This window comes from Talaromyces atroroseus, assembly GCF_001907595.1.
Source record: "Talaromyces atroroseus strain IBT 11181 chromosome Unknown scaffold_10, whole genome shotgun sequence".
NCBI classification, from domain to species: Eukaryota; Fungi; Ascomycota; class Eurotiomycetes; order Eurotiales; family Trichocomaceae; genus Talaromyces; species Talaromyces atroroseus.
Genome location: NW_017971442.1, coordinates 858,867 through 874,333, shown reverse-complemented (window position 1 = coordinate 874,333; position 15,467 = coordinate 858,867). Strand labels below are relative to the sequence as shown.

At 47.3% G+C, this 15,467-nt stretch overlaps 4 protein-coding genes across 4 annotated transcripts; all 4 read left to right on the top strand.

The window, feature by feature from the left end:
• Positions 1-956: 956 nt before the first annotated feature.
• Positions 957-8,075, top strand: UA08_07099 (hypothetical protein; the record flags this gene model as incomplete). Its single annotated transcript, XM_020262004.1, has 3 exons — positions 957-5,570; positions 5,629-5,732; positions 5,789-8,075. 3 exons carry the CDS (start codon positions 957-959, stop codon positions 8,073-8,075), a joined length of 7,005 nt encoding a protein of 2,334 aa, XP_020117876.1.
• Positions 8,076-8,880: 805 nt separating this feature from the next.
• Positions 8,881-10,730, top strand: UA08_07098 (hypothetical protein; the record flags this gene model as incomplete). Its single annotated transcript, XM_020262002.1, has 3 exons — positions 8,881-9,151; positions 9,206-9,536; positions 9,599-10,730. The coding sequence occupies 3 exons, from the start codon at positions 8,881-8,883 to the stop codon at positions 10,728-10,730; spliced, it is 1,734 nt and encodes a 577-aa protein (XP_020117647.1).
• Positions 10,731-12,187: 1,457 nt separating this feature from the next.
• Positions 12,188-13,174, top strand: UA08_07097 (hypothetical protein; the record flags this gene model as incomplete). Its single annotated transcript, XM_020262001.1, has 1 exon — positions 12,188-13,174. The coding sequence occupies one exon, from the start codon at positions 12,188-12,190 to the stop codon at positions 13,172-13,174; it is 987 nt and encodes a 328-aa protein (XP_020117646.1).
• Positions 13,175-14,335: 1,161 nt separating this feature from the next.
• Positions 14,336-15,267, top strand: UA08_07096 (hypothetical protein; the record flags this gene model as incomplete). The annotated part of the gene is made up of 4 exons (XM_020262000.1): positions 14,336-14,452; positions 14,526-14,556; positions 14,647-15,205; positions 15,243-15,267. The coding sequence occupies 4 exons, from the start codon at positions 14,336-14,338 to the stop codon at positions 15,265-15,267; spliced, it is 732 nt and encodes a 243-aa protein (XP_020117655.1).
• Positions 15,268-15,467: the final 200 nt, after the last annotated feature.

Here is a 15,467-nt window from a genome sequence, read left to right as displayed (position 1 = left end):
ACGGCCTTACCTAGATATGGAAGCTTCAACATCTTCATCAGAAAAGAATGTGTTTCTCAGGAGGAGGCACAAAGTTTATGATATTTGTATTGCATTTCTCAAGAAGTTGAGTATAACGACAGGTGGTCCTCCCTCAACTGATGAGGACGACAGGTGAGCATCCAACTGCATCTCCTGCTCCATTGCGGGCACCTATCACGCGAAGAAGCATCCAACTGCCTTCTACCTTGATGGCGTTTATTTTATCGCAAGTCCTTCAGACAGGCAAAACCTATCCCGTCGCTTCTGCCATGGATTCAGCATGTTCACCACGCAGCTCCACGACATAGGCATTGGTTTTGTCAGGATAGAAAATACAGGAATCCCAATGTACATTATATCAAGGGACGAATATTCAGCATCGGTTCAAACAAGAGACTTTTCATGGCCGAGATCTCTTTTCTTTCTTTCTTTCTTTCTTTCTTTCTTTCACCTAGAATTACGTAGGGCAACAAGTCTGACAAGTAAGAAATAAAAACGTGCATGTCAAAGTGGCCTCAGGCATCATAAACTGGCAGCCGGTGCAGCCAATAGGAGTCGCGGTCCTCCCAGTTCCTCAGGCGCGGAGACGCTAGGTGGCGCTAGCGCTAGCCGCGATATTTGGGCGCAACGGTCCAAGTGGAAGAACTGAGGAAAGTTCGTCCAGGGCCAACTTCCCAATCAACAACGCTGCGATTTGCTGGCATTTCCTTTGTCTAAATAGCTTTCATTCTCTTTCCGACATGAGAATTGAACTACCGGTATGCTTCGTTATTTTCCTTCGTTTACTTCGCGATTTCCATTTCACAGGTTCTTTTAAACTAACATGCGATTTGCCTTGCTTTGCCTCCCTTCGTGTCAAGACCGTCTCCCAAGTCGCCCTGCATTGACTGCAAAAACCCCTCTCGCCCTAACTTGGCTACTGGCACGCGGCCACAATGCCCCCAGGCGCTGGTGGCAAAAGAAAGAGAGGAGACAGGTCTTGGTCTGGTGATTCAGGACATGACGGACAAAGGCCTTCCCCTCATCGACCCGGCAACTTGAACCTTGCACAGCACAATCAGCCTCAATCACCGAGTGTGCGTCAAGGTTCTGGAGATAATACTGGACGAGGCAGAAGACCAAGCAGAGGCGGTAGAACATCGTCGGGTCGTGTACAGACAGTGACACAGGATCGGACAAAGCCAGCTGCCGACAGCTTGATGGCTGCCCCGTCAAACGCCGCTCCTGAAGCTCGCCAAATCAATGGAGCTAGTATTGTGAAGAATGACCGACCGAGTGAAGCTCCCTCGAATGAGGTGCAAAATTCGGCGTATCGATTTGAATACATCACCCAAGCAATCATAGATGGATGGACAGACGATGGGAAACAGAAAATTGTCAACCAGTGTGTCGATGCGCGAAAGACTAATGATCTGATTACACTTGGTTGTATATTCCAAGAGATCATTAGAGCAGTCTTGGCTAGAAAATTACAACCGTTGGAAGCAGGAGAAGCCGTGGAAGAAATACTCGCAGATAAGGATCAGAACCCCGAAGACCGCAACGCCTCTTCGTTTTTCCTAAATACTCTATCTATTCTTGCCGAGGAAACCAGTGTCTCCAACGAAACCTTGAAATCATTCGTGCTCGCTACCGGGATATCACCTGCGTTGTTGCGTCTCGAGCTGGACACCAACTTCGTTCAAGGACTAGGGCTCGTACGGGAAACATTCACGCGCATAGGCATTCGCAAACAAACCAATGTTCTTTATCGACAATCTAATTACAATCTTCTTCGTGAAGAGTCTGAGGGTTATTCGAAGTTGGTCACCGAGCTTTTTACCACAAGCAACACCGAGTCGCCATCGAGTGAGATCGTGGAGGAAACGTTTGAACGCGTCAAGGCCATGATTGGAGCCTTTGATTTGGATGTGGGACGTGTTCTTGACGTTACTCTGGATGTCTTCGCTGCGGTCCTTGTAAAGAAGTATCACTTCTTCGTTAGGTTCTTGCGCGCTAGTTCTTGGTGGCCTAAGGGGGATCGTCTACGCCGGGAGGAGGAAGCTGACATTATTTCTGGCCTACCTAGCTGGGCTATCCCAGGATGGACAGGCTATGACGATGACAAAAAGGAGGACCTTGTGCGAGCGCGCGATGAACGAGACAAGGTTTTTTGGAATCGCGTGCGAGAGACTGGCATACGTGCATTTTTTGAGATTGGCCGACGCCCTTTGTCTGATGAAGAGAAAGAGGTGGCAATTGCAGAAGCAGGCAACCAGCCAGGTCTCGAAGCCGAAACCAGAAGATGGATAGAAGAAACGGGTACATTGCCGCCAAAAGGCAATCGTGTCGCGGCCCAACTTCTCGGTTTCAAACTTCGATTCTACTCGACAGCAGCGCGTGAAGCCGGTTACCTTCCGGAGAATCTGATCTGGGTTGCGGCTTTGCTGATAAAGATTGGCTTCATTTCACTTCGTGACCTCTATCCTCATCTTTGGCGAGATGATGACTTGATGTCTGAACTCGAGGAGAAAGTCAAGAAAGAGAGGTTGGAGCGAGAAGTGAAGGCCAAACCTGGAGGAGGTATCAACGCCCTCGTGCTTGCGGGTGCGCTACCGGATGATACAGTTCCTACCCCTGTATCTCGCTCTCGCGACGCTGACGCCAGATCCGGTACGCCTGCGAAGGATTCCGAAGCTGCTACCACAAAAGATGAGGAGGAAAAAGAACCTTTGCCGGACATTCGAGAACAGAAGGTTGATTTACTGAAGAGTTTGTTGACGATTGGTGCTGTCCCGGAAGCTCTTTACATGCTAAGCCGATTTCCCTGGCTCATGGATATCCCAGAGCTACCTGACTACATCCATCGCATTGTCCACCACTGCTTGAGTAAACTATATACGCCTCTACGGCCTATGCAAGGTATGGGTCACATTCGTGGAATCAAACCAATTCCCAGCCTTGATCAATCTGGCATGCCAAAGGGTCAGGTCCGTCTCATTGAAGCTCCACCTCGCAAGTTGCTTCGATGGGCTCATCCAGATAAAGAGGACCGAGAAGATGGAATCAATTATCGATTTTATTGGGATCATTGGGCAGATACCATACCAGTCTGCCAAACCGTCGATGACTTCTTTGGGTTGGCTTCGTCTTTGTTAAATGTGTCGGGCTTCAGAATTGGGCAGGACCCATTGCTAATGAGCAAAATTGCACGAATCGCTCAAAATTCTCTGGACCATGATGATTCCGAGACCAACAAGAATCGTTGGAGGGACTTTTGCAAACGCCTATTCCTACCTGCTCTCAGCTTGTCTAAAAAGAATCCAGGAGTTGCCAACGAAGTCTTTGCTGTCATCCGTCACTTTCCCAGAGCAGTGCGTTACAATATGTACGCTGAATGGCACTTTGGGCAAACATCCAGACTACCTGAGATCAAATCAGCCTTCGACCTTGCTACTGCACAGACCAGGGACACTCTTAAGCGGCTGAGTAAAACAAACATCAAAGCCATGGCTCGGGCGTTAGCCGAAATAGCATATGCGAATCCGGGGATTGTGATCAACGTTGAAATCACACAAATCGAGTCATACGATAATCTAATAGATGTTGTTGTGGAATGCGCTCGTTATTTTACTGATTTGGGATATGATATTCTTGCCTGGGCTCTGATCAATTCCTTAGGCCAAAAGGGAAGAAGTCGTGTTCAGCAAGGAGGGATGTTAACCAGCAGGTGGCTTAATGCTCTCTCGACCTTTACAGGGAAAGCGTTCAAGCGCTACTCTGTTCTGAATCCAACTCCAATACTTCAATATGTCTTGGAGCAATTACGGCATCAGAATTCGACCGATCTTATTGTTCTAGAACGGATCATCAGCTCTATGGCCGGGATTGTGACCGATACAAACTTCAATGAGGCACAAATCCAAGGCATGGCTGGTGGTGGTCTATTGCAAGCACAGACTATGCTACAGCTGTTAGACAAGCGACATGAATCAAGGACAACTTCCAAGAGGCTGATGAAAGCTTTAACCGAGTCCAAAATGGCTGGTCAGTTACTTATTGCTATAGCGCAAGAGCGTCTTCTATGCGTATATAGAGAGTCCGAGATGGTCCCTGAGCTGAAGTTGTTGGGCAATATATTCGATGAAATTCACCGGATCTTGACACAGTATTTAGATTTGCTTCGAAGCAATCTTACAATCGCCGAGTTTGACGCCTTTGTTCCTAGCCTTCCGAAATTAATCGGAGAATTCGGGTTACAGCCTGATATTGCTTTCTGGGTTACGAGACCTAGTTTGTGTAAACAGATTGCAGATGCCGATCGCAACTCCCGTGATTTATCTTCCGTCCAGAGTCTCGAGACCGTTTTTCCAGCTTCTATAATCGCTGACGGTGATGTAGAAATGACTGAGGGTGATGCTGCTGGGAAAAAGGAAGACAAATCCGCCGATGGAGAGATGGATGTGGATAATTCGTCCTCCACATCAGATTCCGCTGGCATGACAGATGTCCAACCCAATGGCACTACATCTAGTCCTCAAATTCCTCCCTGGCACCCCGTGCTACAAGGCCTCATGGACGAAATTCAACCCGTTCTCTCTTCCAGTGTCTGGCAAACTGTGGGCCTACCTTTCTATACGACGTTCTGGCAACTTTCTCTATACGACGTTCACATTCCTGGCAAGGCGTACGAAGATGAAATTGAAAGGCAAAAGCGTAAAGCTTTTGTGATTTCGAACGATAGAACTGATCTCAGTATGGCCGGCACACAGAAGAAGGAGAGAGAGAAAAAACAGATTCAAGAATTTCAAGAACGTCTCCTTGAGGAAAATAAACAACATCTTATTTCATACGAGCACACTCGAAACCGACTACAGAAAGAAAAGGATCACTGGTTTCCTAGCATGCGAGGCAAATATGAAGCTCTTAATCTAGCTCTTTTAGAGCAATGCTTTTTACCTCGCCTCTTGTTATCGCCAATTGATTCATTCTATTCGTTCAAGATGATGAAGTTTCTACATATTTCCGGCACCCCCAACTTCCGCACAGTCGGTCTACTCGATCAACTGTTCCGAGAACATCGGCTGACGGCGATCATCTTCCAATGTACGTCAAAGGAAGCCGATAACTTTGGAAAATTCCTCAATGAGGTTCTACGTGACTTGACCCGCTGGCATTCTGACAGGGCGCTTTACGAGAAAGAAGCCTGGGGCCCAAATAAGACGTTGCCTGGGTTCGCTATGAATGTTGATGCTGAAGGCAAATCGACCTCATTCGTAGATTATGAGATGTTTCGTCGGTTGCTTTACAAGTGGCACCGTTTGCTCGCTGGTGCACTAAAGACGTGTTTCAATGGCGGGGAATATATGCATATCCGAAACGCTATTAGTGTTTTGAAAGCTGTTTCCCAGCATTTTCCAGCTGTTAACTGGATGGGTCGCGATATGCTGCAGTGTGTTAACTCCCTAAGCAACGACGAGAGGGAGGATGTGAAGATTCCAGCAGCCTCGTTGAAAGGAGATTTCAGCAGAAGAGAGAAAGAGTGGCTCCTTCCTCAAGCCTTTATGATTGTAGGTCATCTTTTTCATATATTGACTAAAAGAAACTAACAAATTGAATTTAAAACAGAACGAGAACTTGACTGGCGACAAAGGCAAAGCTCGTTCATCCAGAACAGACACCGCCACTCCCAAACAGCTTAATGCACAAGCTGCAGAATTCAAACCTCCAGGGTGAGTTTCATGTTATATTATGATGTATTTGATCGGCTAGTTGACCGTTTCATCAGAACAAATGGCACATTGAACGATAAAATGGAAGTCGAAGATGGCGAGATTGAGGATGCGAAGATGGCTGACGCTGCAAACCCTAATCGACCGCCGGCAAGTGAAGAGGGAATTGTTAATAAAACGGAACCACGAAAAGGCGTCGCAGAGGTGCTTTCGTCGGATGATAAGATTGAACGAACAGCCTTGACACAAGAGGAGAAAAGATTACTACTCGAATCGGAACAACTCTTAGGACCTCCCCCAATCAAAGACTCCGACAACGCTAGGGCAAGAACAGCATCTCCTGCACAATCTCGACATGCTTCAAGGCCACCCGACCCAAACAACACTGCTAGCATACCGAAGCGCCCGGAACTGGATAGGGTTGCTTCGCAACCACCACGGTTACCACCGCCTCCGAATCTCCCAAATAAACCGGAGCCTCCCCGTGGTTACAAACATGACAGTCGTTCAGCTAGGCAATCTGATCTGAAGGATGATCGTAGAGACTCCCGACATACGGATTCTTCTCGCTCTAATCGCTATCCTGACTCAGATCGAGATCGTCTGCATGATCGTGACTCTCGGGGTCCTAGCCGTGCTGATCGTGACCGGGTTGGTGCTGGCCCTCCGTCCGACGACCAATTCCGTCCACCTCGTGATGCTCGTGGACATCATCGAGACTCCGAGGTCAACCGTCCAGGTCCTCGATCTTCAGACTCTCTTTCACGGGATGGAGCACCCGGCTTGCGTCCAGCAGCACAGCCACATCCAGACAGGGCCGATCTCATGCGGGAACACCCTGATCGCGTTGCATTAATCGAAGCTGACAACCAACGCCGAGACCCTACAAGGCCTGATCGCGATGATCGGAGGAATCGGTTGCCATCACCGCCAAGAGCAGACGATCGCCGGGGTCCTCGCCATGACGAGTATCCGACAGGACCGCGTAGCGAAAGGGCAGGGCGAACTGACTTGTCAGATGGGAGGGATACTCGGCCAACAAGACAAACAGAGCCACCGAGTGACATTCCATCTGGTCCGCGAAGTAGAGCTGGTCAATCGCGTGGGCGAAATGCGCCAATGCCACAGCCACCAATACCACCCGGAACACCTGGTGGTCCTGCTGATCGTCAACCTCCAACTGGTCCCTCTGGTCGATCAAGCGGCCGAGGCCTGGACTCTGCTGCACCATCACCCGCTGGTGACAAAGGTGACACTAGCGGTGTACATCCTGACCGTCTCAAAAACCTGCAAGTGAAATCCGAAGCGAGTCCTGCAAGTAGTCGATCTCAAGCGCCAATAGCGCCGCCTAGCGGACCTCGTAGTTCTCACGGGCATATTAGCGGCTCACCTGTCACACGTGGACCTCCCTCAGGACCTGGAAACGACAGAAACCGCGGCGATAAGCGCTTTGCGGGAATCAATAATATGCTCCAGCAATCAGGTGGTTCACAAGATCGAAGTGGACAAGGAACGATGATTCGAGGCAGAGGAAGACAAGCTAGCTCTTCAAACGCCCCATCTCTTCAAGAAGGTGGACCGGTCGGTCCTCAAGTAGGCGGCCCCGATGAAGTTGCTGGACAGGAAATAACGGAGTTGTTTCCAGGCCCACGTGAGGAGGACAATCGCTTTGGCGGTCGTGGCCGACGCAGTGATGCTACTCAGGAAGTTAACCGTGAGCCAAAACGTTCTGGTAGGCATGCTGGTCACGCTGACATGCCAGATCGTGACCGTCGGGAGGAAGAAGAGAATACAAGGGGCGGTCGAAGGGACGAGCGTCGCGATCGCGGACGTGATCGTGAGCGCAACCGTCGGAACGACAATGCGGAGGATGGGATGCACCAGCTCGGAAGAGATTCGGGTGGGCGTCGCACAACTGGCGGCCGTGATGATCACCGGAAGCGAGATCGCCGAGATAGGGAAGATGGACCCGGTGGTGAAATTTCAGGACCTGGCAATGGTGACCACCACAGCCGTATCCGTCCTTCTTCTTCACATAGTAGCAATAACAATTCTTTACCACCACCCCCTCCGCCGTCAGCCCCTCCAGGCCCTACAAACGAGGAGCGCCGATGGGCCAGTGGCCGCGGTGAGAATCGCGACAGAGATCGCAATCGAGATCGCGGTGGCGGTGGAAGAGATCGTGAGCGAGATTACAACCGGGACAGCGGACCTGTTAGCGGCAGCAATACGCTCCCTCGCAAACGTGGCCGCCCTGGAGATGACATTCATGGACATGGAGACGGTGGTAATCGTGGAATGCGAGCAGGAAGCGAGAGCAAACGGGCACGGCGAGGTACATAGTGAAAAGATTCTATTCTCGCAGTGCAGTGTTTTTTATTTCTTCCTTATTATGCTTTTTTCCCATTATCTCCCTTTATGGTCTCACTTTTCCAGAAGGATTCGTACTGCTTTTACAACTTTGTTTTATTAAAGCATGAATACATGTATTTCCGCATCACACGGCGCATGGCTGTATGTTTTATTTCCGGGCTGCGCAATTGGTCAATATCTATCTAGCAGGAGGGTGGGTTTCGAAAAGTGTTTTGTTGATATGATTCTCTTCTCCAAAGTTAGTCTACTGACTCTACTACTACTACTATATGGAATCTCTCTTTTGTTTATTTTATCTATGTGATCACAAAGTCTTCCAGTCTACTATCTAGCAGGTCGAAGCATAGCATCAGACGACAGTTGGTCCCTGTTCTTAGCAGAATAGGGTCACTGTGTTCTGCTTGTGCTTGAGATGGTCAATCCGACCCCTTTTCTCTAGGAGCTCGCTTACCATGAAGTTTCTGCTCTGTTCATAGCCTGCTCCGATTGGCTCTGAAGCATTACTCGTATTCTACTACGACCCGGTGGAAGCTATTTGAACCCATGGGTTTCATATATATTAAACTATATACATGAATTTAGTTACCTCCACTTCAGACACTAGGGCGAATAATCAAATTGAGGCAAACTTGTGAGAAGCTACCCCGTGCAAGTCATATATGCAAAGGCTAGTTGTAGAGGATTATATATCCTCTCGTTTCTTTCTTACATCCTTTTTTCCAAGGTATTATTCAGCTCAATTGTTTGCTGGTCAGCCGTTCGTTCATTACCTGACATGCGTTTCTGTCCTTCCGCTCCTTTGAAGGAGACTCTATTTCTTGCCATTCCTTTATGGGCAAATATTATATCCGCTGCTGCAAACATCGACTTTGATGCTCTTGGTGCCACAACTTCGCTTGCAGAAAAGTCGACCATTTGCAACATCCTAGACTACGGCGCGGTTGCAGATGGAGTCACTGACATTGCAGAGGCAATAAGCACTGCCTTTACATCCTGCGTTGCTGGCAACGCAGCAACGCTCTATATTCCAGAGGGCAATTATTCACGTAGGGCTAGCAGATGATATTATGATAAAAGAACATTAAGCTCACCATTCCAAGTCGCCACAGGAGTAAAACTGAATGGCGCCTCCGGCTGGGCTTTTCAAATCGACGGCCTCATCACCCTCACATCAGATGGTGATTTTGATGGTAACGCTTTTATCATTGAGCGTGGCTCTGACTTTGAGCTCTTCTCAAGCAATAACCTCGGCGCCATCGATGGCCAGGGTTATATTGCTCGTCGCGATTCTACCGGTCAAAATGCACGACTTGTCCGTCTCATCGACATGGACAGCGTTTCCATTCACAACATGATTCTTATCGATTCTCCCACCTTTCACTTCGTACTCGATGATGTCTCTAACTTGGAGCTATTTTATGTCACGATTCGGTATGAATACTGAAAGCAAATGAAAAATCCCTTCACGCATAATGTAAACTGACAACAAGCAGAGCAGGCGACATTGGGGCCACGGATGGAATTGATCTCATATGCACGAACAATTGTTACCTCCACGACTTCGAAGTCACCAATAGAGATGAATGCGTCTCTGTAAAAGCAGGCTCAGACAATGTCTTGATCGAAGAAGCATACTGTAACCACAGCGGAGGCATGTCTATAGGGTCTCTTGTTGCTGGCAACGTCGTTTCAAACATCACTATGCGAAACATTTACTCATACGAATGTGTTCAAATGCTCATGATCAAGACTTTCCCCGGCGGCACCGGGGCTCAGGGTAATGTCACAGATTCGGTGTTTGAGAACTTTTGGGGTTACAGTACGACGTATGCTTTGGATATCAATCAATATTGGCAGGAAACCTATTCACCGGATACTGGCGCAGTGGCACTCAACAATCTTGTATTCACAAACTGGACTGGATCACTCGCAGATGGAATGGAGCGGGGCCCAGTAATGTGGTCAGCGTCTGACATCGTCCCTTCTCAGAACATTACTCTCGAAGGCTTCTATATGGGTGGTCTGACGGGCGATAGAATGATCAATAAATGCAATAATGTCTACGGCTCAGGTGGTTGCATTCAGGCTGCGACAGGTACTACCACCTATTCAACCGTCGTTACGACTTGGTCAGTGGCCCCCTCTGGGTGGACTGCTCCGGCTTCTCCAACCTGGGGAGTTTCAGGCTATGGTCTCACCGTCCCAATCCCTGTTTACACGCCATCTGTGTTTTGGCCAACAGCAAGCGCCTCTGCTACTGCAGCCGTGGTTACTAGCTCGCCAACTGCCCTTTATGTGGTCTCCAGTTCGGCCATTCCTGTATCCTCGGTTGTTTCAAGCTCCCACGCTGTTAGCACCGATGCATCAACTCCGTCATCAGCAACATTAGCCACTATCACCAGCCTCCCTCCAGCCACTACGTCAACATCATCGACATCAACGAGCTCGACTTCTGATTCCAGTTTGTTTATGTCTATCGACGAGCCCTCGGTGTCTCCACAACCAACTGACGTTGCTGAAGATTATGGCGGCTGTGAGGCAAACTATCCGTCTCCCGCATTCCAGCCCGAAAACAAGCACCGTCATGGTCATGGCCAACATTTCCATCGTAGGCGCTTACACTAGACTTTGAAGCTTGATGCTGCGACTGAAGTATGACAGTCGAGTTCTACATGCAGCCCATTCTGTCCTTATTCATTTGATATGTACACTCTTTCCAACTGGTTCTAGGTCTTATGTTTAATCAAGTATTCACTGAAATACAACCAGAGCTTTAACAAGACTAGACGCTTCTCAAGGTACCCAGAGCTATTCCAACGTGACTACAAGCATCACTAAGTTCGACGTACGCGCTCAAGGGCCAGCTACCAGATAAATTCCGGTCCTAATTTGACTAGAGGAAATTAGCGTACGAAGCTTTAGATTTGTTAATCATATAGTACATTAAGGTAAGTAGGTTTAATAGGACGGCACGTATAGTGACCTAGGTTTGTCGGCATATTATTACTATGAATAGCTGGGCAATTGGGATGATTGTACGGAGTAAACTCACTCAGTGGTAACCCCAATACATAAATATGGGCCCTACTACGAGCATTGGAACCCTGCCAATGTTGGGACTAGGCACTGGTACAAAAGTTTCCCATCTAGGTAAGACACCCATCGTCCCATTAATTCTCGGATGGTTTGCGTGTTTCTGCTTATCCCCGGTCTCGCGGAGTAACTAATTAGTGAAATACGAGGTGCATCACGCATGTACAAAAACAAGAAATCGTATGCAGTGATCGACATCTAATCCCATTAGCTGCTCTTACGAGTCTTTGCCGTTTATGTTTGATTTTCAGCCCGCCAACACGATTCTCTGCCCCAATGTATCACACACCTACGGTCAGTTACATATCTGCCTTTTTCGGCCCCCGTTTTCTATGCAAATGAAACCGGAAACTCCGTGGAAACGTTTCAGAATGCTTTAGAACAACTTTACAGAAGTCACTGACTCTGTCCAGCTAGGGCTGCTAGGTGCTTGAATCAAACTAACCAACCACTTCAGCCACCTACGTAGTACTCAAGCTACATAACGCATGGTCGTAGGTCCAGAAACAAAGCATTTTAAGCCAATAAAACAACACGTCTATTCAGCTCTAGGGACGATTTTTTGCGTAAGCGTCGTAATCGTCAAACCTCTATTGCATTCTTAGGTTGGCGCTCTGTTGATGTGGTATAATATTATAGATATAGTATATGCCCAAGTTCTAGCTCATGTGGATTCCTGTAAGTCATTTTATAAGATCTGCTGGGCCGCCTGGAAAACTACTTCAGAGAGCTTGTAGGAGAAAATACCTCGGTCTTGATCTTAGGCAGTACTCTGTACTGATTGCTGTCAAATCGACGGCCTTTTCATTGATTAACTGCCGCATCCCTTTCTCTACCGTTATTCAAATTGAGGTTCATTCGAACAGAAAGAATATCGTCGCGATGGTTTCTAATCTCCCCGGAATTGAATCCGTACCATCGAGGACGGAGAGGATGCGAAAGAGGCTTTCTCTCCCGATATATTCAAATGTAGGGCGATTGAGAGCGACATGTGTACTACACCAATCAGTCTGCTAATTAGGAAGCAGAAGTCCTTGGACGCAAATGACAAGAAGCAGGAATTCGAGTTTGTTGACCACAGCCCATCGAATCCACCCGTTGCCGACGAAAGGCCACAGCCTCTGAGCACGGATGAGACACAGCTCCACCGGTTTGCGACAAACTTAGAAGAACAAAGTGGCCAGCGAGTAGAGGAAAATTATCGTGTCAAGCGACAGCAAAAACCAGAGCCAGACGCGGTCCAAGGAACTGAAACAGACGCCGCTTCACCGGAGCCAAGGAAATCTCGAAGGAACAGTTTCACGCGATGGCTATTGGATTCATTGGGACCTCTAGAACCATACGAGTATGGAACTCATACTTTTATTCCGGATGACGTGTACGTGGAATTCAACGGTCTACTATACAACGCCGAATTCGGGTCCCCGAAACGCAGTATGTCGCGAATCTATGGGGAAGCCGAACAACGCCGTTATCGACCTCAGAATCCCGCATCAAAGGCAAAGAACTCCCGGTATTCATGGGGGGGATTTGACCTTGCGCACAGAACTGGAGAGGTGGAGCGTCAAGATGACCTGGTTGCCATCTTGGAGCATGATGAATCGAACACACACGGACATGTTACTGCGCCTGCTGATGAGCCAGTCACTATACCTCGAAGGGAGTTGTCTGAGAGAAGGTCAGGTCATCAAGATGATCATCGAAGTGGTATAGTGATTGAGACGTCCCTACAAGAGACTATAGCCGCCGACCCTACTGGTCAAATGTACTCAACACTCAATAATCATGATGACAATCAGCCTGATTCGGGGAATATCCAGGCATTTATGCCGCGTGATGCTGCATCTGCCCCTGCCCCTGAACCCAAGACTCCAACGCAGAGGAAAAGACGAAGTTTTATCCGAAGAATGTCGTTGTCGTTGTTCAACAAACGTAGGAACTCCAATGTGGTCAATGGCAACGCCATAAAAGTATAATAAGAAGGTACAATAGCACAGTGGTGATGCTTTTGGAGTTCCTCGGACACGTTTTTCATGATCGTATTGGTATGTTGGAAGATATTCCTATGCATTCATCTGGTTCTGGAGTTGGTTACGATGGATATTGAAGGTTTTGAGACATAGTCATCTTCATGAGCGAAGGATTGGCAAACAAATGTTTATTTTCATTTGTTTTAAAGCATTGATGTGATGTTGTGAAACATAGCGACATGCAAAAACTTGTATTTCCTATGTTAGTCTGGATATGGGCTACGGTCGTTTATGTATTTTGCTTCCTTTTATCTTTTATTTTTTTTCTGTCAATAAACATGAGCTGGCTCAATCATTACAGATTTTCTGTACTCGTAAGGATAACCGAGTCAATTGGACTCAACGTTTGTTTTAGGGCTAGGGCTAGGGCGGCAAAGACCACATGTATCAGACGTACTGAAGCTCAGTTTAACCATGTATAAATACCTGTCTAACAACGTGCTGCAATAATATGTTAAATATTAAAAACAACTAGCCGTACAGCGGATATCTAGGTATAAGTCAAGAGAAAATCAAGGGCCTACAAAAGTAAGACGACGCAAGATAAAGGTTGTCTATGTATCTACCATCCGCCGACTAGCCCTAATTTTCAAGGTCCTTCGAGATTATTGGAAACTCGAAGCAACAGTCACGTCGGTCTCATGATATTTATGATATTTATATCTCTTCGCTAAGACTACTGGTTGGAGCTTGCATGATCAACGCTTAGGGCAATGAGCTGTTCTAGGCTCCAGCCCTATTGCATAATAGTACATAAATCTGCTCAAATCAGCTCCCTTCTCCACACCAAGCATACCTGACCTAAGAGCCCTCATCTATTTCATGCGTAGCCATGTAACCACTGAGAATATATGCGCATAATATTCCTCTTCATCTATTTTAGTCCGAAATAGAACTTTCTGAAGCTCGGCCCACAATTCCCTCTGAGTCTATGCGAAAGAAGCATGATTGGATCGCTAGTGTTGAGCAGATTAACTACGTATGAAAACTGGGAAGCTTTCCTGTGACAACCCTTCTTCCTGATACACAAAATCAATTTTGTTATTACTGATTAGTATACGGAAATTGGAGTATAAATCTTGAGGCTTGTCCGTGTTGTCTTCGAAGATGGATCAGATAGCGTTGGCAATGGCTTCAACAACGACAACAGCAGCTATGACTGCGATGACTTCAGCTTCCAGCAGAGCAACCGGGATGGATATGGGTGGTAGTTGCAAGATCTCTGTATGTCTCTCGCTACCACTTCAATTGATCTTCCGTTGGGAAGGAAAAAGAATCCAGCTAATTAATATGACAGATGCTTTGGAACTGGAACACTATCGACGCATGTATGTCTATCGAACCACTCGGATGCCCTTAATCAAATGCTGAAGACAAGACCAAATCTTCTGACTAACGAGCCTGAAATCCATTTACAGGTTTCATCGCGAGCTCATGGCGAATAACTTCTCACGGCATGTTTGCCGGATCCTGCATTGGCGTCATCCTCCTCGTCATGTGTCTCGAGTTTCTTCGTCGACTGTCCAAAGAATACGATCGTTATATTTTGGAATGCTTCAAACGTGATATCAGCAAGGAAGATGGATCGTCATATAAACGGACACAAGTACGAACGATTGCGACCACGACAACGACAAGGACGATGACGAACGGAAACAATACTTGCGATTCCAATACCGATGACAGCATCAACAATGGTTATCAACAACAACAACACAAGCATGATGCAGCTATTGCTAACACTGTGGCCGCCTCTGTTCCTGTTCCCGCTATTATTCCTCCTTCAAATGTCCGATTCCGTCCAACCCTAGTCCAACAAAGCATTCGCGCACTGTTGCATATGGTTACCTTTGCGGTTGCGTATTTCGTGATGCTACTAGCAATGTATTATAATGGGTATTTCATTATCTGTATCTTTATTGGCGCCTATCTAGGAGCTTTTGCGTTTACATGGGAAAGTATCAATATTTCAACCGGGTATGTTTTCTGCTTCGCCTACTTACTACGTACCTAGCGTAGTCTCTGTTATTTGTCACTAAATACGACCTTATGAAGTCAGTGCTGATATATTCGATAGCTCGCATTCTGCTGGGTCACCGGCAACGGAGGATGTTACTATATGTTGTGGATGAGTGCAACATGACGATTCAGATTGGTGCAAAATGCCTAAGTGGATAGATAACTGAACGTTGCTATGGTGATGATAGAAAGAGATTAACCACGCGAGAATGTACCTTTT